The 23,757-nt window shown below is 46.5% G+C and overlaps 2 protein-coding genes across 10 annotated transcripts in view; one reads left to right on the top strand and one right to left on the bottom strand.

Moving 5' to 3' along the window:
* NACC1 (nucleus accumbens associated 1) overlaps positions 1 to 2,908 on the bottom strand; it is a 32,334-nt gene extending 29,426 nt beyond the window's left edge. The window contains exon 1 of one of the 4 annotated variants that reach the window (XM_028717346.2): positions 2,719 to 2,908. The gene's annotated coding sequence lies outside the window, so the exon portion shown is untranslated. Of the gene's footprint in view, positions 1 to 1,845; positions 2,093 to 2,718 lie in introns of those variants that run through there. The other 3 variants (XM_028717343.2, XM_028717344.2, XM_028717345.2) reach the window with 3 other exon arrangements.
* A 4,669-nt stretch (positions 2,909 to 7,577) lies between these two features.
* TRMT1 (tRNA methyltransferase 1) lies at positions 7,578 to 23,561 on the top strand. 6 transcript variants are annotated; one of them, XM_028717350.2, is made up of 18 exons: positions 7,597 to 7,733; positions 7,890 to 8,012; positions 9,143 to 9,522; positions 11,678 to 11,733; positions 12,693 to 12,841; positions 13,698 to 13,885; positions 14,177 to 14,292; positions 14,912 to 15,024; positions 15,419 to 15,567; positions 16,070 to 16,153; positions 16,975 to 17,044; positions 17,134 to 17,268; positions 18,186 to 18,271; positions 19,790 to 19,898; positions 20,267 to 20,343; positions 21,379 to 21,498; positions 21,897 to 22,017; positions 23,354 to 23,561. In XM_028717350.2, exons 3-18 carry the CDS (start codon positions 9,170 to 9,172, stop codon positions 23,435 to 23,437), a joined length of 2,010 nt encoding a protein of 669 aa, XP_028573183.2. In that variant the 5' UTR covers positions 7,597 to 7,733; positions 7,890 to 8,012; positions 9,143 to 9,169; the 3' UTR covers positions 23,438 to 23,561. The 6 variants fall into 6 exon arrangements, with proteins under 6 accessions (XP_028573182.2, XP_028573183.2, XP_028573180.2 ...); XM_028717347.2 differs by having other exon boundaries at positions 7,890 to 8,064; XM_028717351.2 differs by having other exon boundaries at positions 7,598 to 7,733; positions 7,966 to 8,012.
* Positions 23,562 to 23,757: the final 196 nt, after the last annotated feature.

Here is a 23,757-nt window from a genome sequence, read left to right as displayed (position 1 = left end):
GAGGGTGCAAGAAGGATGGTTCCTTAATTCATCTATGACTGTCATGCCCCAGGGAGTAAATCTTTTGACAAGAATATATTTGGAATAATAGCTGATATTTTGTGCCATCTGATCATCCCAGACTCAGCATTAGCCCTCCTGTCCAACCCCTTAGAACAGAAGAGCTCAGTGCTACACATGGATCTTAAAATCTTTCTGCTGATAGTGGCATAAATGGAAGTTGCACAGCACTTGGCCTCTCAAATCAGATTTACAATTAAGGGGTATATATCAAAGGCACAGCAGACAGTTTTCTCTGAGAAATTGACCCAACACTGCAACTCAGCAGGGGTCAGACTCACCAAGACCATCTCACTGACACCTGTCTGCCATACATAATGTGAATGGGTTTTTTTGAAAAATATGATCTCCCTACTGATTCATCAGGAGGGCTAGTGAGCCTGCTGGAGCTCAACCAACACCTGTTTAAATGATTGTGTAAGTCATAATAATTTTGTAAAATGACCACTTCTGTACTCCAGTTGTTTGCTTATTGTTTGTGATGCTCATCTTTATTTTAATTTATGTATACAGGAAAAAATAGAATAGATCCAAAGCAGCAATCCTGTGAACATTTACTTTGAAGCCCCATGTAACTTGGCAAGATTTACTTCTGAATAGACAGACATGCAGCTGTTCTACAAGAGTCTGTTATCTGTTTGTGCAGAACTTATTAGAAGCAGAACTTGGTTTGGACTGTGGCTTGCTCTAAACATCACTAAACAACACTGCTAACTATAATACACAGCTTCAAGTACCAGTAAGGTAATCTTTGGAGGAGAGTTCCATTGTCTGTGCACTATCTCCCTCCCATTAGTCAGACCTCAGTTGTGACAGAATATTCTTATTGAAGCCTTAATCTATATAAGATGTTATTGCAATTTACAGCAGGACCTAACTTTTAGAGGCCCTTCTGAGGAGCTCAGTTAACAATGTATACAATGCCATATACCTGTGGTCTTCCTCTTTTCAGAGCCAATTTTACTGCAATGTCGTCATGCACTATTTTTGAATAGCTCACCTGCTTATGAAAAATAACACTACAACTCTTTTCTGTTATGAAGTCACAAGTTGACAAGACAACAATTGTATCCTCTGGTAGAATAAACTTGGCACTTAGAAAGGCCAAATTGGAATCCAGCGAGAGAGAGAGAGAGAGAAAAGCAAAGACTTGAGAAAACAAATAACATATGGTGAGCTATTCAGTGGCAACTTGTTTACAATGTTCATTTATCAGGAACATACTGCACCACCTCCACAAGTATCTTCAAGAGAACAAAAACTATCCTCAAGTCAGAGCCACATTGTGACCTTCTCCTTCCCTTACCACGTGCATAAGGAGTTAACCTAAGTAAAATACGCATAATCCCACCCCTTCCAAAACAACCATTGAAAACTTTAATTCCCCACCCGCCATCCCAGGAAGTTGTAAACCGAGTCTATGTTTGGGAGTAAACTTCCATTAATCTCAGCGAGAGAGTAATACTGCAATTTCCGAGTGAACGTGCACGCCAAAACAGTTAATAACACCCCCCCCCCCCATTCCCAGCCTGGTCTCTTCGAACCAGTATCGATCTTAACTTCTGCTGCCCCACAAGTGAAAGTTTCTGAAGTTTCGTTTCTCGAACCTTTCCCCTGGAACCCCCCCCCCATTTTTAAACTCTGAAAGGTCCCATTGCAGGAAAAGGAACATTTTGCCCCCTCCCCACCTCCCCCCCCCCCCGCTGGAAGTGGAGGAGGAGGAAGGGAGGCGCCCCTCCTCCTCTCCTCTCCCCTGCCGCTTTCTTTCCGCGCCCCTTCCCCCACCGTGGCCCAAAAGCATCCTCCGAAAGCCACCGAATTCCGGGTTTCCAAGCCAACCGCCCGGCCAGGCCTTCTTCGCCTGGCAACGCCAAGGGGCTCCCACTCGAAACTTCTCCCTCGAGGGTGGCCCCGCCGCTGCGCCCTTCCTCTGGGCAGCCGGGCCGGGGGGGAGCGAGGCGAGGAGGAGCAGGACAAAGCCCCCGCAGGGAACGTCGGGGGATTTCGGACAGGCCTGCGGAGAGGGGAAGCCCGCGCCCTCCCGGCCAGCCAGCCTGTGCGGAGGAGAAGGCGCAGGCCGGGGAGAGGCAGCGAGCGCCACCACGTTGCTTGTGAGGTCCGGGGTGAAGGAGGAGGAGGAGGAAGGCGGGTCGGGGGGTAAGGGGGCATCCCCCCAAAAAACACACACACTTTGCTAAGGGGTCACCGACTGCAAGGAGGCCTAGCAGGGGAGCCCAGGGGCGCAGTTCCTCTCTCCCTCCACACCCCGAAGGCAGGCGCAAAGGTCCTCCCTTGGGGTCTGGTTTGGGGTGCAACGGAGGGAGGGGGACGGAGGGAGGGTGGGGGAAAGAGAGAGACGGGGAGGGCTGCTAAGGGGGGCCTCTCCCACCTGGGGGGGGGGGAATCGGCGCAGGCAACAGCTGCTGTTTTAAGGATCCCCTTTCCCCCCACCCCGCCGCCCCCCTTGGGCGAACCCGGCAGGTTAGAGGGCTGCTTGGCGAGGGCGAGGAAAGTTTAAACACCCGGGATAATGGGGGGAGGGGTGCATGCATTGGAAGGAGGGTGGCGGGTGGGTGCCCCGACTTAAAAGAGTGGGGCGGGGGGCGACCCTGGAGTGGTGAGGTCTCCTGGAAGGGAGGGGGGCGACGTGGCTCTCACCTGCGCAAAGAGAAGGGGGGGAGAGGAGATGTCGCTCAATGGAGGGGCTCTGCTCCCCTAGCCCTCCAAGCAGCACTAGCAGCAGCCATTCATTGTCAGCCTAGGCAGGCTCAGCAGAGAGCCGAGCTGGTGGATGGAGCAGCCTGCGAGCCGCTGTAGTGCTCTGCCCAGCCAAGCCAGGCCTCCGTCTCTGCGCTCCCACAGGCCTTGCTAGCGGAGCTCCGAGCCAGCTCCTGCTCCCTCCCTCCCTCGCCCCTCCTCTCCCCTTTGCCTTGGAACTGGGAAATATTTGCTTCTGAACTTGCCAGCCAGCCTGACTTTGTTCCCCGAGAGTTGGAAGCGAGTGATCTCCCAGGAGCTGGCAGGAGAAGCTCTGTATTTAACCCAGGGAAGTAAACGTTCCAATCCGAGGATCCGCAATTAAAATAAATAAAATTTAAGGAAAGGGTTTCAGGATGACGGGCGGAATCATCCCCGATTTGTGCCTAGAGGCGCATAAATTTCACCAAGTTTGGTTCCTGTCTCCAAACTCCGCCGACGAATGAAAACAAAAGGGAGCTAGCTTTTCTCTTCCCGCACCGTTTGCCAGGAATTAATTCTCAAGTAAACTACATACAGCGTGAGTCACACAGAAGTTTCCCAAAAACCTGAGTCAAGTCATTCACTTTATCCTGACTGAAACAAAATCAAGCTTTTAGAAATCCTCAAATCCAAAAGACTCGTCATTAAACGGAGTTGAATAACGATAAAACGTTCAGGCTTGAGTCTTGGAACGGGGAACAAAATGTTCAAGGCACCTAGCAACTCCCCAAAGTCAACACTGGGATGAACTCAGACAAGTGACAGAAAAAAAGGAGTTGAAAATAATGTTATATTCCGTACGAACATCTTTCAATACAAAAGAGAAAAATAAACAAACTTCAGCACTTTTTCATGTTTTGAAGACATTCTCATAATTTTCTGATACAGAACTGAGCATTTAAAATTGCCTATTCTTTTCCTCCACCCTGAATTCCCAGGGGCACAAACACAGTTGATCAAGCCAGTCCTCTGTTCTCATGCTCAGCTGAAAAAAAGTATAAATATGTAACTTCTCTTGCTCACACACATCATTACGCTTTCATCTCCCTTTTGCCCCTTGTCTAAAAGTAGAATGCAAGGCTTGGGCAAGGACCCGTTTGCTAATGTTAAAGTGCTGTAAACACTGTCATATAGTTTCAAAAGGAAGCTAGTTTTCAGTGGATTAGGGCAGTCGCAGGTGCACAGCTTGGGGGTACTTCTGCATCTATTGCTGTCACAAGGCTCAGACAGCATCTGTGGTGTGGAGTACATTCCATCAGCTTTGGCTGGTGGCCCAGCTGCACCGCTATCTGGAAAGAGATAAGCTAACTTCTGTTGTCTATGCTCTGGTAACCTCTAAGTTAGATTATTGCAACATGCCATACGTGGGAATACCTCTGAAGACGGTTTGGAAACTTCAGCTGGTGCAGAATTCAGTGGTCAGGTAATGGGACAAGATGGCTTGAGCATATTACACCAATCCTGGCCCAACTGCACTGGCTGCCAGTTAGTTTCTGGTCCCAGTTCAAAGTGTTGTTATTTGATCTATAAACCCTTAAGCAGCTCAAGACTGCAACACCTGAAGAACTGACTCTCCCCATATGAACCAACCCGGAACCTGTGATCATCATTTGAGCCACTTCTGTTAGTAAGAGCCATTGTGATGTTGTCACTAAACTTGCCAACTCATCGCACAAAGGTGCCTGGCCTAATTCTGTGCTTTTGGCTGCAGCTTTATCTGTAGAAACGAACAGGTGCATTTTCACAATATGCAGATGAGCATCATAACCTGCTGTTGGGTGGAGGAACAGGAACCAGAAAAGAGTTGGCATTCTTAGCAACACCTGGAGTTACATGGTGACCTTAACTTTGGAAGACTCAAATCTAAACTCCACTTTGACTATAACATTCTCTGAGGGAATTTCCAGGCTGTCGCTATTTTCAGGTGTGATTGAATCACATACCAGCAAATTCAGGTTGTGCAATAAAAGTGGATTTGGAAGTCTTGCACAAGAAACCTGCTTCCCCCAAAGATCAGACAGTTTGAGATAGGAAAGTGATGGGGAGGGAAAGTCCACTGGACAGTGTGAGAAAATTCTTGATGCAACACCATCTAATCCACCCATTGGATCAAGGGGCAACATATTCTAGTATTTGGCCTCCATTTGTGATCAACCATATACCAGGTTGAAAAACTGCTTATAGATAGACAGGGTTGTCAGATACTTATCTTAAGATGGTGGCTGTAGCAACCAGGTTAAAGTCATCCAGTGAACTTCATTATTGAGTGGGGATTTGAACATCATTTGTTCAATATGGGGTGCTAGGGGAGGGGTAGTACCTTCATCTTTACCCTGTAGTACATCATCCTTACCCTGCATTCAGCTCTCACCTGTGGCTCCTAGAAGCTGTCAGCATGCAACAGTGGCCACACCCCAGGAACAACTTTGACTGGCTGGCTAAACCAGGTGAGTTAGGGACTTACCTTGCATGCAGAGGCAGGCTCCGGCAGATCGAGTGGATGAGACCAATAGTGGGTCCAGCAGTCAATAAGACGGTTTCTGCACATGCTGTAGAGGGAGGTTAGGGAGTAGATGGGGCTTATCAACCTAGGACGGTAGCCCATCTAGGAGAAGGAAAACTCTGATCCTAAATCTCTGCTGTCTTGTGGGATATCTTCAAGAGAAACAAAGTCTAACAGCAAACCCTACATAAATCAGGAGTCCCTAAGGCAGTTGGATGGCACCTTGGATGCCTCCTGCCAACTCCTGAAGCCAAGCTGGTGCCAAACATATTGCTCTAAATTCCTTTGGACCACATAAATGAGGCCAAAATGGGGGTCTTGTCATCTGGGCAGCCCATACACACTGGCCCAAAACCTCCATACACACTGCCCAGGCTTGTGCCCTGGAGAGGTCACTTCAGTGTCACTAATGCAGCGGTTTGACTTCATCCCTGGAGGCATATTGCATTGTCTCTCGAAACAGATAGATGCCAACAACTTAGAGTAAGTACATTGCACAAAAATGGCTCTGAACTGTGTATGGGAAAAACAGTCCCTGCTTGATTTCTTCATTTAATCCACATTACTGCATCCCTGTGCCAGGAAAAGCCTTACCTGCTTATTTTTTCAGTACGAGATTGCTGCTAAAGGAGCAAGAACAAAAAAAGGTGGCAGCTAGGTGTAAAGGAAGATAGGCTTGCATACTTTAAAATAATTGTGTAGAAGAAGCAAGTTCAGCATTGCAAGACACACCTGCCCAAATCCCTCCTTCTTTACAGCTATTAAAGCAGCAATCCTATGTGTGCTTATTTGGGAGTAAGTTCTACTGAAAGCAGTGGGATTTACTTTGGAGTAAACAAACAGACCAGTTTGTAAAGGTATTGGTGTGCTCCTTTGCATCTAAAGATCCTTATCTTCTTGTCTACCTGATTTGTATTTATAGATAAACTTGACAGGATATTGCAGCATATGTATAATGTATTACTGTGCAATGCATGTAAGGATATCCGTGCAAAGAACAGAGCAATGTTGCTGGCCTTGTCCTTGATGTTATCTGGCTAGCCTAGCCCTGCCCATTGAATGCCCATGCACAGCGTGCAAACATATGAACAGAAACCCCTATATTTAAGGGATGGGATGTGGGGCTAGCCCTGCTATCTCTCTCATATATGCTAGGAGGATAATCTGAACTGCCCTACTGAGTCCTAACACTGATGCTGATTAGCTCTAGAAAATCTCAAGCGATCTACCAAGATATCAAATATATTGTAAGCCACCCTGAAAACATGTATATTTAGATTGCTTATAAATCTTGTCAAATAAATAAAATTAACTGCTTCATAAAAGAGGGGGAATCCCTAAGTGACTTACCTAAAACAGTGTGAAACATTTATGAAAAATACAGATAAAATCTGTAGATTTTAAGAACAAGGATACGTAACAAAATTATACATCTGGGGAAGCTTGCTGTAACTAAGAAGTCTAATCAGCATAGTGAGGATGCCCAGCCTGGTGTTAATATTGTTTTCAATAAATTGAAGGGTAGCATATATATTATTTAAAAATATACAGAGAGATATGTAGGCACAGATCAGCAAGCGTGCATAGCTACCCTCAACCTTGATGTACAATTTAGCTTCAGTCAAATAACCTCAAGGTTATTGGTTGGGTGTCTTCCCACTAACCCCCAGTAAAGTGTATCCACCCCTTCGTTGAACTCAGAGGTTGAGGACTAGACAGTGGATGCTTTTATTGAACTGATGTGGAAATCGCAATATGTGAGCTTGGCGAAGTACCACAGTCCGACTCTGAATAATGAGATGTTTCTAAATTCTTGATGCACGAAAGGGACCTACTAACTGTCACCACACTCACTTATCTTGGTGTAGGAGTTCGCCACGTTGTTACCTTTGACTCTTTCAGTTAATGCCTGTTCACGGAGAAATTATGCCCCACTGAGTTCGATATGGTTTAAAAGTTTTATATTGCAAGATAGAAAAGGAACTACTCTTCTCCCCCCGCCAACGAAGACTTCTAAGAAATACCAGCTAACGGCTTACATTCCCACTGATTCTCATCGCCATTTATTGCAATCATTTCTGGGGAACGAAACTATAAACTGCAGATGTTCCCGTATAAGCCGCATATACATCCGGATCACGGAAGAAGTCGTGTTCAAAGGTACGACACATGTCCCCTCCCAAATGAGTTTAAAGAACTCCGGCTTTTCTAATTGCGTTTCGGAAGCTGGGCTACGTCTCCTTTTTGACCCTATAGGCGTCCCACCCGCCGCTAGTTTTATTGGTCAGAAGAGCGTCAGCTGATCGTCTCCCAGCAATTTTCAATATGGCGGCGTCGACATAACCTGTGCTGAGAAGCGTGGAAGTCGGTGCTGGTTGGTTCTGCTGCTTCTGGGAAGGAAATATTCTGGGTTGGAGGATGAGTTAAAGAGGTTGGTGATTGTTAGACTGGAGCAAGCTTCAGATTCTATTATGGAACATGTTTTGTTTCCTTCCGCCTGGAGTGTTAATAGAGCATTTACTTTCCTATTCTCCACAATCTATGCTGTTGGTGATATGCTGGCTTGGCTTTGTTTCCGATTCCTTAGACTAGGAGGAGGATTATAGAAAAGATGGATCTGAAGTGCTGTGTATTTTCTTTCCTTTTTCCGGTGTTGCTGCAAGCTTCCCAGTTCTGATCAGACGCAGAAACCTACAGCCAGCATTGCGGAGTAAGAGCATAATTATGGTGGTGTGCAAACAGCAGCCAATCGAGAATTCTCAGTTAAGTGTCAAATATTAGAGTTATATAGTTTTGAGAAAATATGATTAAGACCCACTACTTTAATGCTTACCTTCTTTGTGTTAAAGCCCAGCGAATTTCCTATAGGTTGGTGGTTATTTAATAAACAACTTGAATAGCTAGCCTCCCTAACTCAGCTGCCCCTCCTGCATGTTGGAAGATGTGTTTGGCATCTCAACCATTTTTTTCTCATTTGATTGGTGAGCTGGTGGGCCTCCCAGTAGTCCTGCACAAGTAAGATCTGCTGCATTGCCAGGTACCAATTGCCCTTAGGCAGCCGAGACAGGACTGTGAGCCAGCCCTGCTCTAGAATTAGCCTTATACCAGCAGTACATCACAGCATTTTAACTTGGAGGCATAGGAAGCTGCCTTATATTGAGTCAGAGCCTTAGTTCATCTAGTACATAGTTGTCTATACTAACTGGCAGTGGCTCTCCAGGATTTCAGGCAGGGTCCTCACCCAGCAGTACCTGGAGATGCTGGGGATTGAATTTGGGACCTTTTGTATGCAAAACATGTTTTACCACTGAGCTATGGCTGTCCACTTGCAGACTAGAGTATAGGTGAGAGGTAGGAGGAGAAGCCAAGCTTGGGAAGCAGTTTGCATGCTTTTTCCTGCTACCTCTGCATGTCTTGTTTCCCCCTGCCAGCTGGATTGCCAGTGTAGCTAGCTGGCTGGCTCAGAAAATTCACCAGGAGAGCATGGGGGCAGGTGGAGGTCAAATAGAGAGACCCATCCGTCCTTCACCAGCCCACTCACCTGCATGGAATTCTCTGCCTAGAATTCCTAAGTGCCTATTGTTATCAGGTAAGTTGTTAAATTCAAGGCTGATTTTTAAAATCTGATATTTCCTTATATTTTTTTTAAAAAAATAAGGACCTCTTGCTCTTAAAGGCAGGTGAGGGCTTTCCTTCCTTTTTAACTAATCACCGCTTTGTACCCATATCTTTGGAAGTGGGCAGCAATCATAACGTATGTAAGCTGTCACTCATATACAGAACAGCAGTGCTGATGATTGGAAAATTATGCAATAGAAATAGCTTTTCTTATACTTTCAGAAAATACTCAGGAAGAAGCCTGTACTAATGAAAAGCAAGTGTCTCCGGTGGATTTGGACCCTGGGAGGCACCTTACCTCCTTACAGAAGGGCAGGAACTCTGCAGATTCAAAAGGCCTGGAATATTTCACCTTTAATTGCTGTTAAAGTCAGAAATATTTTTGTGAAAGCCATGGATGGTGATCAGCCACAATGTATGGAAACAGCTGACTCGAATCTGGAGCAAAATGTGGCTCAGTCCCTTATCGTGAGCACTACTGGTGGCAGTGAGGCAGTAAAGAATGGAGGAACCCTGGTCACTGAAGGGAAGGGGAAAATATTTTTCCCAAGTGCCAATGAAGTGTTCTACAACCCTGTTCAGGAGTTTAACAGAGACCTTACGTAAGTAGACATGTGGGGAGAGATTGCTTTCCATTTAACTTTGCAAATGATGGACTGTTGGAATCTGCTCTTGCATTTTGGAAGAGGCTGCCCCTTTGATTTTGCGAGAATGAAAAGGGGCCACTGGCTGAATTAAACTTACCGTATTTTTTGCCCTATGGGACGCACCGGCCCATAGGACACACTTATTTTTTTTTGGGGGGGGGGAAATAAAGAAAAAAAAATTATCCCCCCCCCCCGAGCCACAAAGAGCAAAGAAGCCATGACAGCGAGCGGGATGGATCCCGCTCGCGGTCCTGGCTTCGTTTTTAGCCTCGGGACTGGGGGTCCGGGAGCTAAGGCGAGGTTGCGCAACCTCACTATCGCTCCCGGAGCTTGTGGGGCTGGGGGCGGGGGAAGCCTGAGCTTCCCCCGACCCCAGCCCCCAGAACAGGCTGTTGCCCGCAATGCTTGTGAGCCCAGGGGGAACTCTCCCCGGGCGCGCAAGGCTTGCAGACACTTGCGCGAAGCATGGGGCGTCCTCCGGAGGGCGCCCAGTGCTTCGGGCTGCAGGCTGCTGCCCGCAAACCTTGTGAGCCCACGGGAACTCCCCCCCGGGGGCACAAGGCTTGTGGATAGCTTCCTGAAGCCTGGAGAGTGAGAGGGGTCGGTGCGCACCGACGCCTCTCGCTCTCCAGGCTTCAGCGAAAGCCTGCATTCGCCCCATAGGACGCACACACATTTCCCCTTCATTTTTGAAGGGGAAAAAGTGCGTCCTATAGGGCAAAAAATACGGTAGTTTTTAAGTGTAATGAACAAGAGAGGAACTGTGACATTCTCACCATCAGTGCTTTTGTTCTAGGAAAAAAATGCTGGTACTGTGTACCCTTGAGTACCCCCAGAAAAAAGCTCTGCTCACAGTTGTGACCCCACTTCATTTTATTTTTTTTACTGACTCACTGAGGACTGCCCAATCCACCTTCTCAGGTTATTCCTATGGTGAAGGTGGGTTCAGTGGACCTCATTTCCAGAAGGGTTATTGTGGAGTGGGGAGGGAGCAAAGCATTTGGTTTCCAAAGATGGGTACCTGATTCAACTACAAGGTCTGCTTTTGCAGGAAGACTTTTCTCTCTTCTGTCCCAGCATACTGTCCTAGGGGCTGCTATTCTGCTCTGGAGGGTTGGGGGGAACCCCCAGAACAGACTTAGGGGGCACATGGGGGAGGGAAGAGAGGGGTGAAAAGTATCATTGGGCAAGTAGAGCTCATTGAGCACTACATTGAATTCACCCTGCATGTACTCTCCCTTTTCCATTGGGATATCTTCAGTGGTGCAAGGATATGTACTTTTGCCACCAAAAGGAACCCTATTCTCCAGAAGCTGCAAGGAACCCTGGGGGCAAAGGATCCTGGAGAGGCTGGCTTTTGTGTCCTGGGTGCTCCTCTCTTTGCTAGAAGGATCTTTGTGTGTGTGAGGATCGAACTTGAAGGCCATGTGCTAGAGGGCATGCATCCTAGTTTTTACCCACTTCAAGACCCTTTTGGTAATGAAGTCAAGTTAATTCCCCTTTGCTGGCAAGAGGGTTGATGAAAGGAAGGGTCAGTCCTTTGACAGAGAAGGGGCAGCCCTATTTTGCTGCCAAAACAATTTCTGTCAAGTGGCTGATAGTTTCAGGAATCTGGTAGTTGAGAGGATTTTTTTTTTTAGTAATAATAGTGATGATGCTTGTGTTCAGTGAGCCTTAAAAGCTGATTTATATAACATTTTTTCTATGGGATTTGTCTACCGATACTGTAGCATAGCTTTCAGTGACAAATAACTACCCAGTAGTTTAGGCTGAAAAATATGGAGGGGAAAGCTGTGTTCACTCATTTAGTGAGTATGGTTTGAAGCGGAATGGCTTCTCACGGGGGTGGGGGACCTGTAGCTTTCCAACTTTCTGGATTGCAGCACCCATCATTCTTGATGGGTGGCGTCATCCATGTTGGCTGGGGCTGATGGACGAGCCTGTGCTCTGGAAAATGAGTGGTTCTGAAGACACACAGGGTCTTTAGTTTTGACGGGGGTTTTACAATCAAGTGGTATATAAATTTTATGAAATCTTTTTTTCTAGTATATCTTGGCTACAGAATAACAAAAATCACACCTCTGACATCTCTGTTCCCTCCCACATATAGGTGTGCAGTCCTTACTGAATTTGTACGGCTGCAGCTTTCATCAAAAGGGATTTCAAGTGAGTAGTAATGTTTTCCTCTATTTGAGACAAGACCCAGAGGGGGAAACCACTGATGTGTAAGAGGCATGCATAATTGTCTTTTCAGGAATGTTGATTTACCTTTCTCTCTCCTTGTTGTTTGTCCTGTAGTCTGGACATTGGGGTAATTACCTCTGTCCATTGGAGGCAGTTTTTCTCTCCCTTCCAAATGAAACGTTTGACTAGGGCACTTCCCTATTCTTTCTCCTGACTGTGAAGTAAATAGGGGCAGAAGAGGTGTTGATACTCTGATCTCCCCTGTACTTGGCTTTCTGCCAAGCACCCAAAGCACTTTACATTTTAAACTATTAAAACAAATAAATGTTATAAAATGTAAAGTTGGCCAGGGGAGAGAGAGGGGAGAACAGTTTGGCTGTAGCAGACCCTGATATTGACTTTGCCTGCTGTTTCCACTCTCTTCTTCCTTCTCCAGTTCTATATTGTTCCTCTTGCTGTGACAGCTGTGCTTTAAGCACCTGTTTAGGCAGGCTTGCATACTGTCAGCGGCTCTGTTGTGAACTAGCCATGCCCCGTTTTGAAGCCTTGGGGATTGTTCCTAGAACTACAGAATGTAGATCTGGTTAACACATCACTCTTTAGCCAAGACCCCACTCTGTACCATAAAAGAGCCATGAGCAGCTGTGGTCTTCTTGCACAAAATGTGCTAAGAATATCTATGCAAGGTAAATAGAAGATAGAACGCTAGCTTGATTGGCACGTTGTAGATCTCTTAGCGCCCTGCTAACCTTTCTCCAGCTTCTGGGAAATGGCTGCTTAGCTTCCTGGAAAATATATGCAATCTCTTTGTCCACGCTGTTCAGCATAATGTTGAATGCCATATTACAGTTGTATGAAATGATTTCAGGATTGTGAATCTATGTAAGGAGAATGGCAGGCCCCGACTTCATGTCACTCTGTGTTATTTCCATCTGTTCCAGTTGCAGTCCCTGGAGAAGAGAATGTCTCAAAAGTGATTGTGGATCTCTCGAAAGGGGGAAAAGATGATGACCTGGAGCAGACACCTGGTGGTGATGACCAGCAAGATAATGAGGAGCATGAAGCTGTGAAAGTGGGAGAAGTATGCCAGGTGCTGTGTCCCTGTGTGTATGTACACTTTGGGGGTTTGAGGGTCTTGTGATGGCACCTTATTTTATTGTAGTGCTGAATGTATTGATCCCTTGTTCATCCTTGACCCTCCTTTCTTTTGTTTTGTCAAAATATATTTATTTTTGTACTAGTTTTATTGTGCTTAGTTATATTTTATCTATTTGATTTGTGTCCTGCCTTTCCTTCGAGGCTATCAAGGTGGCATACAAGTTTCTCCTTTTATTCTCACAACAATCCTCTGAGGTAGATTAGGCTGGAAGATAGAGACTGGATTAAGGTCACCCAGCAAGATTCATGGCCGAGTGGGGGGGGGGAGGGTTTGAACTTGGGTCCTACCAGTTTGCCTCCAACATGGTAACTGCTACACTATGCTAGCTGTGTTACAGTTTTGACTGCAAGGTCTCTGTTTGGTGCAGAGGCCTGGCTTACAAGTGGCCACCAAATGCTCCACTAAATACTAATCACCTTGCATTATTCCCTCTCTCCTCCCCAAACTCCAACATTAAGTCTGTGTTTTAGCACACATTCTCAAGAAATCGAAGATCTGGGGAACAGCTGGAGATTTTGCTACATGTTGAGGCATTCACAAGGCTGATCCAGTCTTTCAAGATCTGCTGCAAAAGTCAATTTGTGTCTACTTCACCATGTGCATTGGTCACAAGGTGATAAGGCATAATGAGGAAAATTTTGTTCTACATCTCCATCAGTTGTGGCAAGGGGATACCATTTGAAGTCAGCTGTTAGGTTCATTTTTAGCAAGGCATCTGTGGAGCTCAGTTGCTTTGGGGCCTCCCACCACCTCTCCTTTCTAGATCTTTCTTCCTGTCTCTCTGCAGGAGGGAGTGCGAGTGCTGGAGGCCTTGGCTGCTTCTGGATTACGCTCCATCCGGTTTGCAAAGGAGGTTCCTGGCCTTCAGAGAGTGGTGGCGAATGACTTATCTGCCAAGGCTGTTGAGCTAATAACCAAAAACATCCAGCTCAATGATGTTGGACACCTGGTGACTCCAAGCTTGTCAGACGCCCGGTGAGTAAAGGTTTTCCATTTAGAACAGAGATAAGAAACCCATGACACTCTGATTGTGGTTGGACTCCAGCTCCTTTCAGCCTCAGCCAGCAGGGCCAATGGTTGGGGATCATGGGAGTTGTAATCCAACAGCATCTGGGTGGCCACAGATTCCCCACCCCTGATTCAGGGCTTGGGAGCTAGACTTCTCCTCTTTTTTCCATAGTAAGACCTGGGCCACTGTTGTCTTTTTGTTTCCTTTTGTGTGTGGAGTGTGGTGCTTCTAAACAGGTCTTTTTCCCACACTCTCAGGATGCTGATGTACCAGAGCAAGGCAGACAGAAACCTCTTTGATGTCATTGATCTGGACCCGTATGGCAGCCCTTCGATGTTTCTGGATGCTGCGGTTCAGAGCGTGAGTGACGGAGGTGAGCTGATAACTTCTTCCAGCTCCAATTTTGTGAGTGATGGTGAAAATCAGGTTGTTTGGACCATTCTTCTTCTGCAGTGGTTTTTGGTTTAGGAGACACCAACCTTTTTTTGCCTACTTAGCTTGTCTGTCAGTCCTTTATAAACAGTTTTTTTGGGGGGATTTCAAAACAAAATCTGGGTATAAATGTAAAATGCGGACCATAACCTCACGTTGACTCATGACGGAAAAGCTCGGGCTTTGTCAGAGACATACTTTTAGCATATTATATGGCAGTCTAGCTATGCAAGTTCCTAAAGCTCTCTGTGGATTGGAAGACTCCTGTAAAAGTGAAATGGTTCCTCCTGTGCAAGCTACAGAACTCTTTCTGTATTCCTTCCCTGCCTCATGAGACAGGAGAGCGTTGTTGTTCCCTATGCACAGATAGAAACTGAAGCCAGCATATGTAATGGTTTGGCTATGGGCTTTGTGGCAGAGCAGCAGTCCAAACTGAGGTCATGGTGCCATACGCTTTGATGCTACAATTGTTGCTTGATGCCCTTTTAGGTGTGTATTTTTGGGGAAAGATTGTGCTGTATCTCCTGACCCTTCCTTTCCCTTTGGGGACACTGTTGCAGGCCTGCTGTGTGTCACATGCACCGACATGGCTGTAATGGCTGGGAACTCCGGGGAGACCTGCTACAGCAAATATGGGTCCATGTCTATCAAGGGCAAGTTCTGCCATGAGATGGTGAGTGGAATGAGCTGCCAGGAACCCCAGACTACAAGCCCATGTCCCATCGCTGTATCTGTCCAGCCTTTGGCCCGTCTATTGCCTTCCTCAAGAGGAAATGAATGCTTTCAAGTTGGGGGTTCTGCATGATCAGGTAGTATCAACCGGCAGTGCCATGCAGGCATCCAGGACACTGCTGCAGTTCCACTCCCTCGTTCTCCCAGCTTGGCTGCCTGCTGCTGTGCTGGAGGACACACTCCAAGGCCAACCTCAAGATAACAGAGTGACTCTTACATTCTTATGGGGCTAACACATGAAGAGTAGAAGTCCCCATGTATCACAGTAATGTTAACTGTCCAAAATCAAAACGTAACAATAGCTCTCACTGTAGTTTCCTCCTACCTTCCTTCAGGCCCTGCGGATTATCCTGCACAGCATTGATCTGCGGGCCAACTGCTACCAGCGCTACATTGTCCCACTCCTGTCGGTCAGTGCGGATTTCTACATTCGTGTTTTCGTCCGGGTCTTTACTGGGCAAGCCAAGGTTAAAGCTTCTGCCAGGTGAGCCACCCCCAAACTTGAGTTTCAGTCCTTGGGTAGTGCCCCATTTGTGCTTACAACCATTTTAGTGGCATCCAGCGTAGTGTAGTGGTTAAGAGCGGTGGACTCGAAATCTGGTGAACTGGGTTTGCTTCCCCGCTCCTCCACATGCAGCTGCTGGGTGACCTTGGGCTAGTCACACTTCTCTGGAGTCTCTCAGCCTCACTCACCTCACAGAGTGTTTGTTGTGGGGGAGGAAGGGAAAGGAGATTTGGACACAGAAGAAGGCAGAATGTGGGGCAGGGCAAGGAGTGTGGGGACTGTGAGCGGCACCACTGTGCAAAATGGTCACCACTTGTGGGGGGGGGCTGTCCATGGTGCTCCCAGTTAGCTGAGGTAACGGAGCTTATCCACTGCAACCAGTACTTATTGAGGCCCATCCCTGGGCTTTTCTTTCCCTGCCTCCTGCCTCTTATTTGTAGCCAAGCCTGCTACATGTTAATAATTCTTTTTCTTTTGGCAGCAAACAGGCCTTTGTCTATAACTGTGTGGGCTGTGGCTCCTTTCATATGCAGAGACTTGGCAAAGTGGCTCACAATGGAAACAAGTAAGAGAGCTGGGGAGATGTTTTTTACAGAACAATCAAACAGTATTTCCCCTCTTCCTTCTACCTAAGATAGTCAGGTGGGCAGATTCCAGGAACACTTGCGCTGGCAGATGTTCCTGTGCTGACCAGGGTGGGAAACTCATTTCCCGGGTGGCTCTCTTAATGAGGCATCCTCTTTCGGTGGGGGTTCATTGCAACATTTCCTTTATTCTCAGCTTTTGGCCTCAAATTTTAAAAACCAAAGTTTTGTATGCAGTCATACACAATAGGTTTGTGGGAGTCAGAAGCAGGGGGGACGTGTTGTTTCTGTGAGGAGAGGAGGGTGTGTTCAGGCGCACGTTTCTATTAGAGTGGAAATCATGCTAGCTCATTTTTGGATGCTTCCTATCGGTGTAATAGAACTATTGGCAAACAGGAAGGGATCTTGGGGAAGTGAAGATCAATGTTTAAACCCCTCTGCGCCTGCCTCTTCTGCCTGATGCCAGAGATAATGAACACAGTTCCGAGTTACCAATCAAAGGAGGCAAACTGACAGTCTGTCTGATGGATGCTTAAATGATATTTGTTCCCTGTATCAGAAATGTTTTATTATGTTTTAATATGTGCTGGAAGCTGCCCAGAATAGCTGGGGAATCCCAGCCAGATGGGTGGGGTATAAATAAAATATTAATAAAAATAAATAGAGAGAGAGAGACTTGGGCACCTAACAAGCAATAGTTAATAAAACAACAACAAAGGAACAGGGAAAGAAAAAGTATTGGCCCCTTCTACCCCAATGAGGCTCTTAAATACTGCTTTTGCTCTCTCCGACCAAACAACAGCTTCAACTACAAGGCTGCCTGTGGGCCTCCTGTGGGACCATCCTGTGAGTATTGTCAGCAGCGCCACCAGGTGAGCCCATCTGATCTCTACAGCTCATAATATGCCCCTGGCCAGAAGAGCTCAAGCTGACTCTTGCTTCTCTCCTCCTCCTTCCACAGCTGGGTGGCCCCCTGTGGGCAGAGCCCCTCCACAATGCAGATTTTGTCCAGCGAGTCCTGTCAGCAGTTGGGAGCAACCCAGCACGCTTCCGAACAAGCCAGCGGATTCAGGGCATCCTGAGCATGGTGATGGAGGTGAGGAAGACTGTGCAGAAGATGAAGGCGATTGCCATACGGGATCCCTTCCCCTTTAGACCACCCCCATGAGCCACAGCTTTTTGCCAAGGTGCAACAAAGGATGTTGCGTAGTGGACCACTGAGTTGCGCAAACTCTCAGTGTGAATGAACAAATGAATACAGTATTGTGTGGCAATTGGTTTGATATAGAAATCCAAAGGGAAGGGTATGTTTTGTGCTCGGCACCCTTTTCATATAGGGCAGTGGTTTTCAAACTTTGTTCCAGGGCACCTTGGGGTTCCTTGGAAGCCCATCTAGTGAGAATATTAGCAGTGGTAGACTGAAAAAAAAGAGAGATAAGAAGGGAGGGACGCCAAAAGGGAAAGGGAAAATAATGGTAGATAAGCAAGAACTTGTATACCATAGTCTGTCTTGTCTTCTGCAATCCACAGCCACAATGGAATACCAGTGTCTGGCAATGTTCTGGCAAATGCTCTCAGCTTGTCTTTAGCAAGGGGAGTCCCTGTAAAAAAGTTTGCTCTAGAGCAGGGGTGGGGAACCTGTGGTCCTCCGAATGTTGTTGGAAAGTCCAACTCCCATTGCGTCTCATGGTGGCTGGAGCAGCAGCACCCAGAGGGCTGCAGGTTCTGCACCTCTGCCATAGAGCAGGCCTCCGTTCTCACAACCTGCAGTAGACCTGAGGCAAATGAATCGCCGTGGAAAGGAATCTCTGCAGGGAGAGGAATCACCCAGGGTACTCTGGTCTATTGACAATCTAGAAATAGGGTGGAGAAATAAACAAAGATTAAAAAGCCACCACTGCAAGATCTTTCTTTGAAATACTCTATATAAGATAAACTGGTGCTGTCGTCTTCATGGCAACAGTAGGGCAAACACCCGGTTTTAACTAGTATTATTTTCTCTCTGTGCGATAGGAGCTCAGTGATGTCCCTCTCTACTACACCCTTGACCATCTCAGCAAAACCGTCCGTTGCAGCAGCCCTTCCCTGCTACAGTTCAGGTGAGATTGGAGTTTGTGCTGCAAGAACCTATCCTAAAGTAGGGGAAAGCATACAGAGAGCGTTTGTAGTTTGTGTGGGTTGGAGTGGGCAGGGGCTCATTTAGTTGGTGGCAGAGTCAGGCTCTGAAAGACTTTATAGAGCTACACTGGAGCATTGTGCCTTCCTTTGTTTTCTGACTTCCCTACTCAGCAATTTTGTCTGGCTTAAGCCTTAAGGGTCCTGCTGTGGGACTCTTGTGTTTTCTTGTAGCAGGGGTGGCCTTCAAGGTGTTGCTGGACTGCAGCTCCCACCAGCCTTGCCTATGCATCAGAGTGACTGGGGCTGATGGGAATTAGAGTCTGGAAAAAAACTGGAGAGCCACAGGGTCCTCACTCCTGTCTTATGGAGGACTTTGTGACTCTCTGGGTCTCTGTAGTTTAGATTATACTAGGTTGTTGCTGGAACTTTGCTCTGTTATGCAGGAAGCCACAGGTCCTGTTGCCCAAAGTGATAGGCTGTCGAAAAGTCCCCACTTTTTCTTTTTATAATAAATTTTATTCAATTCTTAACACCTAAGCACATTAACTTAAAATTCAATATATATTTCTCTTAAAAAATAAACGTGACTTCCCATCCTTACGTCTGTGGTGTGTTTATTCCTACACATAATTCTGTTGCATTATGTTAAACTATATCTAATACATATTTCCTCTATTACAATTATTGTCATTTTCCACCCACTGCTCCTAATTCAAATCCTGCCTACAATTTTATTTGGCTATAGTTCTTTTCAGATACTCCAAAAAGGATTTCCATTCTTCAATAAAAAGCTCATCACTTTGGTCTCTCGCTTTTGCTGTCAGTTTTGACAATTCTGCATAGTCCATTAGTTTTGCAATCCATTCTTCTTTGGTTGCGACTTTTTCTTCCTTCCAGTTCTGCACACATAGGATTCTGGCAGCTGTTGTTCCATATATAGTTTAATAATAATCTTTGGGACATTTGTCCCCCATATCCCTAGAAAAAAAGCCTCTATTTTTTTGGAAATTACCAATTCTAACATCATCTTCATTTCATTATATATCATTTCCTAAAATCCCTTAGTTTTTTCACATGTCTACCACATATGAAAACTTTCCCTTTTCTAACCAGGATGGATTGCTCATGCTATAGGTTTTATGGATCCAAGACAAAGTCGCTTCTAGGCTGGGGTCTGGCAGTTTGAGGGTGGTCATCTTCAAATTGTTGCATTGTTTGGAAAGAATGACACTTCACAGAGTAGCTGGGATAAACAGGTTGACAGACTATAGTGCTCCGACATCAACAAGCAACAAATGTTTAGGGATGTGCAATGAAATGGTCATGGTCTGAATCTGATCAAAATTGGAATCCTGTGTTCTAATAATGAGGTAACATGTGATGTTGGCTACAGTTTGAAATACAGAATTGACTCAAACAGTGAGAAACCCTCCATTGTTTCTACCAAAGTTTGGAAATTAGAGATTTCTGTGCAAATCTTCCCTGGATTTCCTTTCCAGGTCAGCTCTCCTCCATGCTGGTTACCGGGTGTCACTGTCCCATGCCTGCAAAAACGCCATCAAGACAGATGCGCCACCATCTGTGCTTTGGGACATCATGCGCTGCTGGGTGAGCAAAATCTTAACCTCTGCATAAAGGAGCTTTTCTTTCTGGATCTTTTACTGTAGGCACCTCCAGAACAGCTATTTGTTCCCCGTTCTCAGGCTCCAGCCTGTGGCACTGTTGCTTTTTGTCTGCAATGATGGGGCATGCTCCTGCCACCTTGTACCACTGGCCGTGGTTTCTGCATGTATACTTTGCTCTTTGGGTCTGGTCTGATAAAGAGCGATTAAAACACATTCCTGAGGCGTTTGTAAAGGACAGATTCCTAGCCATCCTTCACCTGAAGTTTGTTTCTTCATTTGCTTTCCCCTTTTCACCTCTTGAGATTAAACCCACTTCTTGTTCTATTCCTCCTGCCTATCTCCCAACTTTAGGAGAAACTCAATCCTGTGAAAAGAGAGCGCCTTTCCGAGAGCAGCCCAGCTGCCCACATCCTTTCTGTAGAACCAAAGTAGGTATTGGGGGTGTACTGCAAGACTGGGTGCTGGATGGGCAAATAGGGGCCTTAGGCCAAGTAAGAAATGGCTCATTGGCAGGAAACTCTGGAAATCAGGAGGGCATGTATCTATAGGCTGTTGTTGAGGTGCAGGGGTGGGAGGGACAGACAGCTGCGGGTTAAGATAGATAGCAAAATAAGCTCTAGGGTGGATGGGTGGGTGTTCAAATGCTCAAGAGTTTTTCATCTAGAAGTTGTCCTATTCTGACCAAGAGAAGGTAGTGATCCCACTTTGTGAAAGGGGTTTGGTTCCAGGTAGGAACTGTCCTTCCCGCCCCGACCTGGCCGCAGTGATCCATGCGATGGTCACCTCCAGGCTTGACTGCTGTAATTCGCTGCCCTTGAAGCTGTCCCAGAAACTCCAGCGGGTGCAGAATGCTGCAGCGAGGCACATCATGGGGTCTCTGCCACGGGAGCATATTCACCCAGTGCTTTTCCAGCTGCACTGGCTCCCAGTGGAGTACAGGGTCAGATTTAAGGTGCTAGTTTTGACCTTTAAAGCCTTTCACTGCCTAGGACCCTCGTAGCTACGGGACCGGTATGCCCCACAGAGGACCTTAAGGTCCATAAATAGCAACACCCTAGAGGTCCCGGGCCCTAAGGAAGTTAGATTGGCTTCAACCAGAGCCAGGGCTTTTTCAACACTGGCTCCGGCCTGGTGGAACGCTCTGTCTTATGAGACCAGGGCCCTGCAGGATCTGATTTCTTTCCGCAGGTCCTGTAAGACAGAGTTGTTCTGCCTGGCCTTTGGCTTGGAGGAGATTTGATTCCCTCCCCCTCTTTCTTTTTTCCTCCTGTGATGAGGCTGCATTTTAATGTTTTAATGTTGTATTTTAATCTTGTTTTTAAGTTGTATTCATTCAACTTGTTTTTATTATTGGTTGTTATCTGCCCTGAGCCTGGCCATGGCTGAGGAGGGCGGGGTATAAATAAAATTTATTATTATTATTATTATTATTATTCCTTGCTGACACTCTTAAAACTCCACAGGCTGCAGGCATCCTTCACTGTCCGGGCGGATGCTAATCCTAGCTCACGAAAGCAAGGCCTCAAACGGTTCCAGCTAAATCCAGAGCCTTTTTGGGGCCCAAAAGCAAGAGCCAAAGCTGGGTAAGATTTAACAGGGAACCTGGGTGTCCTGGGAGCAAGCTAGGATACAGTTTATGTAACCTGGGATGGGGAAATCAAGATCCTGGGGTGGGGGTGGCGCATTAGAACAAAGACAGGCCAGGACTCATTCCTGTTGGTTAAAAATGGTACCAGAATGCATTACTTTTAAGGATGTCATGGAAAAGCTGACAAGGAGAACTATGGCACTTTCCCCATTCCCTTGCCCCGCAACTTCCTGGGAAGTAGAGGAAGATGTATCTACCTCATTTGGGCTACTCCTTCTGGTCTTTGGCCCAGGTTTCTGCCCTGACTCTCCTGGCTAGGGCAGTAGTGACGGGGACACCGAAACAAAAGCACCAGCCTCCTTGGCTCTGTTCTGACACATCTGCTGGGGGCAGGGGTGGGATCTCTTCCTCCTTGCAGGAAAAGAGAAAGCTACACCAGAACAAGAGGAAAGAATGTGCAGAACAGAGTGATGGGGCCCACCTGAAGAACTTTCCCTGCAAACGGTTCCGGCAAGTGAGTAGTCACGGCTACTGTGCTGTTTGCTTAGAACTGAGATGTTGGGTTGGTATGTAAAAGAAACTGGGTAGCCTTTTGGGGGAATCTGAGTGTTGATGACAGCAGGGAGTGGCTATGCTTAAAAGTGCAGGGGAGAAGGGACATGGTTCTCTGCTCTCTGCCCTGTTCCATCTCTCTTTTGCTTTTTTACTGTCTAAGCACATGGCCTGTGCAGCTAAAGTTCTTTAAGCTTCACTCATGGCAAATGGAGGAAATGGTACCTGTGTAACTGATTTTTATCTCATAGCACGAGTAAAAGAAGCTTGAATAGAATTGGGAGCAGGAAAGGGTTAAGCACACCCCTCTTCTCTGGGTTCTGGTTTTATTCCACTGGAGCTGCACTTGGTTTGCCTCTCTGCCATGTGGCACGTAGTTTTGTATGAGCTCTCTTATCAGCTGCCATTATTAGTTGTAGCTGCTGGCAACCAGAGGTCATTATGCACAACCTGTATCGATTGGTCTCATTTAGGGGAGTCAGCTGGAGAATACAGTTCTCAGTAATCATTTTAAGCCCAGTTACAATTGCCCTGTCCCTAAACTCCATTCTTTGTTTGGTATGAGGATGTCCAATGAAAAGCAGATTTTTCTTTGGAAAAAAGACACAATTTTTTAACCAGGCTTACGAACTTGTGACCCACCAACCCAGGCACAGCTTACCTGGTGCTTCACAGGTGCTCCGTTTTTACAGACCTAGGCAGGCAGCAAAACCAGGAGGTTCCTTAAAGTCCTGCTGGGTTACCCTATTTGGCTGGCTGGGTCACTAGTTGTATGTAAGTCTGTTTTAATTTTACACATAACATTTAAAACTCCTGCAGATGGCAAGTGGGCTTTTTAGAGGAACTTTGAAAATTCGGTATGTTTGGCTTTTATACAGAACAGAATGGTGAAGGCAACCAGAGGTGTAGCAATGGGTTCCGTTCCCAGATCAGCTACAGCCTCCTTAGGCCAAGCAGCCAATTTCTCTTTTGCCTAAGGCAGGGGTCAGCAAACTTTTTCAGCAGGGAGCTGGTCCACAGTCCCTCAGACCTTGTGAGGGGCCGGACAATATTTTGGAGTGGGGAAAAAAGAACAAATTCCTATGCCCCACAAATAACCCAGAGAGGCATTTTAAATAAAAGCACACATTCTACTCATGCAAAAACATGCTGATTCCCAGACCGTCTGCAGGCTGGATGTAGAAGGCCGGATCCGGCCCCCGGCCTTAGTTTGCCTAAGGGCCAGCTGCTTCAGCCACAGGACTGCATGCAAGGACTGGAATGGTTTAGTGATGTTGGGTGTTGCTTTTCCCTTACAGGGCAACTGTTCACTGGGGGACAAGTGCTGCTACTCCCATGAGACGGAAGGAAAGACGGCAGAAAACAACCCAGCACCATCTTGATGAGAAACAGTCTTTGGTATCTGCTCCCTTTTGTTTTATATATTTGTGCTAAATGGAGAGCCTTTATTTTCAAATGACTGTCCATTTATGATGTGCCTGCCATTAAACAATGGTGTTAGCTTTTGATGGTTCTTGGTTTGCTAGATGTTTTCTACCTGATCATGTTCAAACTGCTCTCTAGTAGATCAGGAGCCTACTGAATTGTCAGGCTCTTCAAGTACTATTGGGGGGGGGTGACCCTGTTACATCCCCAAAATGATATTTTAAGATCATCCTTGTACACTGCTTCACTGTTGATGTTTTTCCATTCTAAATAGTGG

This window comes from Podarcis muralis, chromosome 2 (assembly GCF_964188315.1).
Source record: "Podarcis muralis chromosome 2, rPodMur119.hap1.1, whole genome shotgun sequence".
Taxonomy (NCBI): domain Eukaryota; kingdom Metazoa; phylum Chordata; class Lepidosauria; order Squamata; family Lacertidae; genus Podarcis; species Podarcis muralis.
The sequence above is the reverse complement of the archived record's forward strand: the minus strand, read 5'-3'. Positions and strand labels throughout refer to the sequence as shown.

Bases quoted from the DNA above. Each gene is read 5' to 3' on its own strand.
- TRMT1 (XM_028717349.2), top strand. From the start codon at position 9,170: ATGAAAAGCAAGTGTCTCCGGTGGATTTGGACCCTGGGAGGCACCTTA. The intron at 19,899-20,266 runs GTGAGCAAAATC...TCCCAACTTTAG, and splicing joins GGGACATCATGCGCTGCTGG to GAGAAACTCAATCCTGTGAA. The intron at 21,499-21,896 runs GTAAGATTTAAC...TGCTGGGGGCAG, and splicing joins AAAGCAAGAGCCAAAGCTGG to GGGTGGGATCTCTTCCTCCT.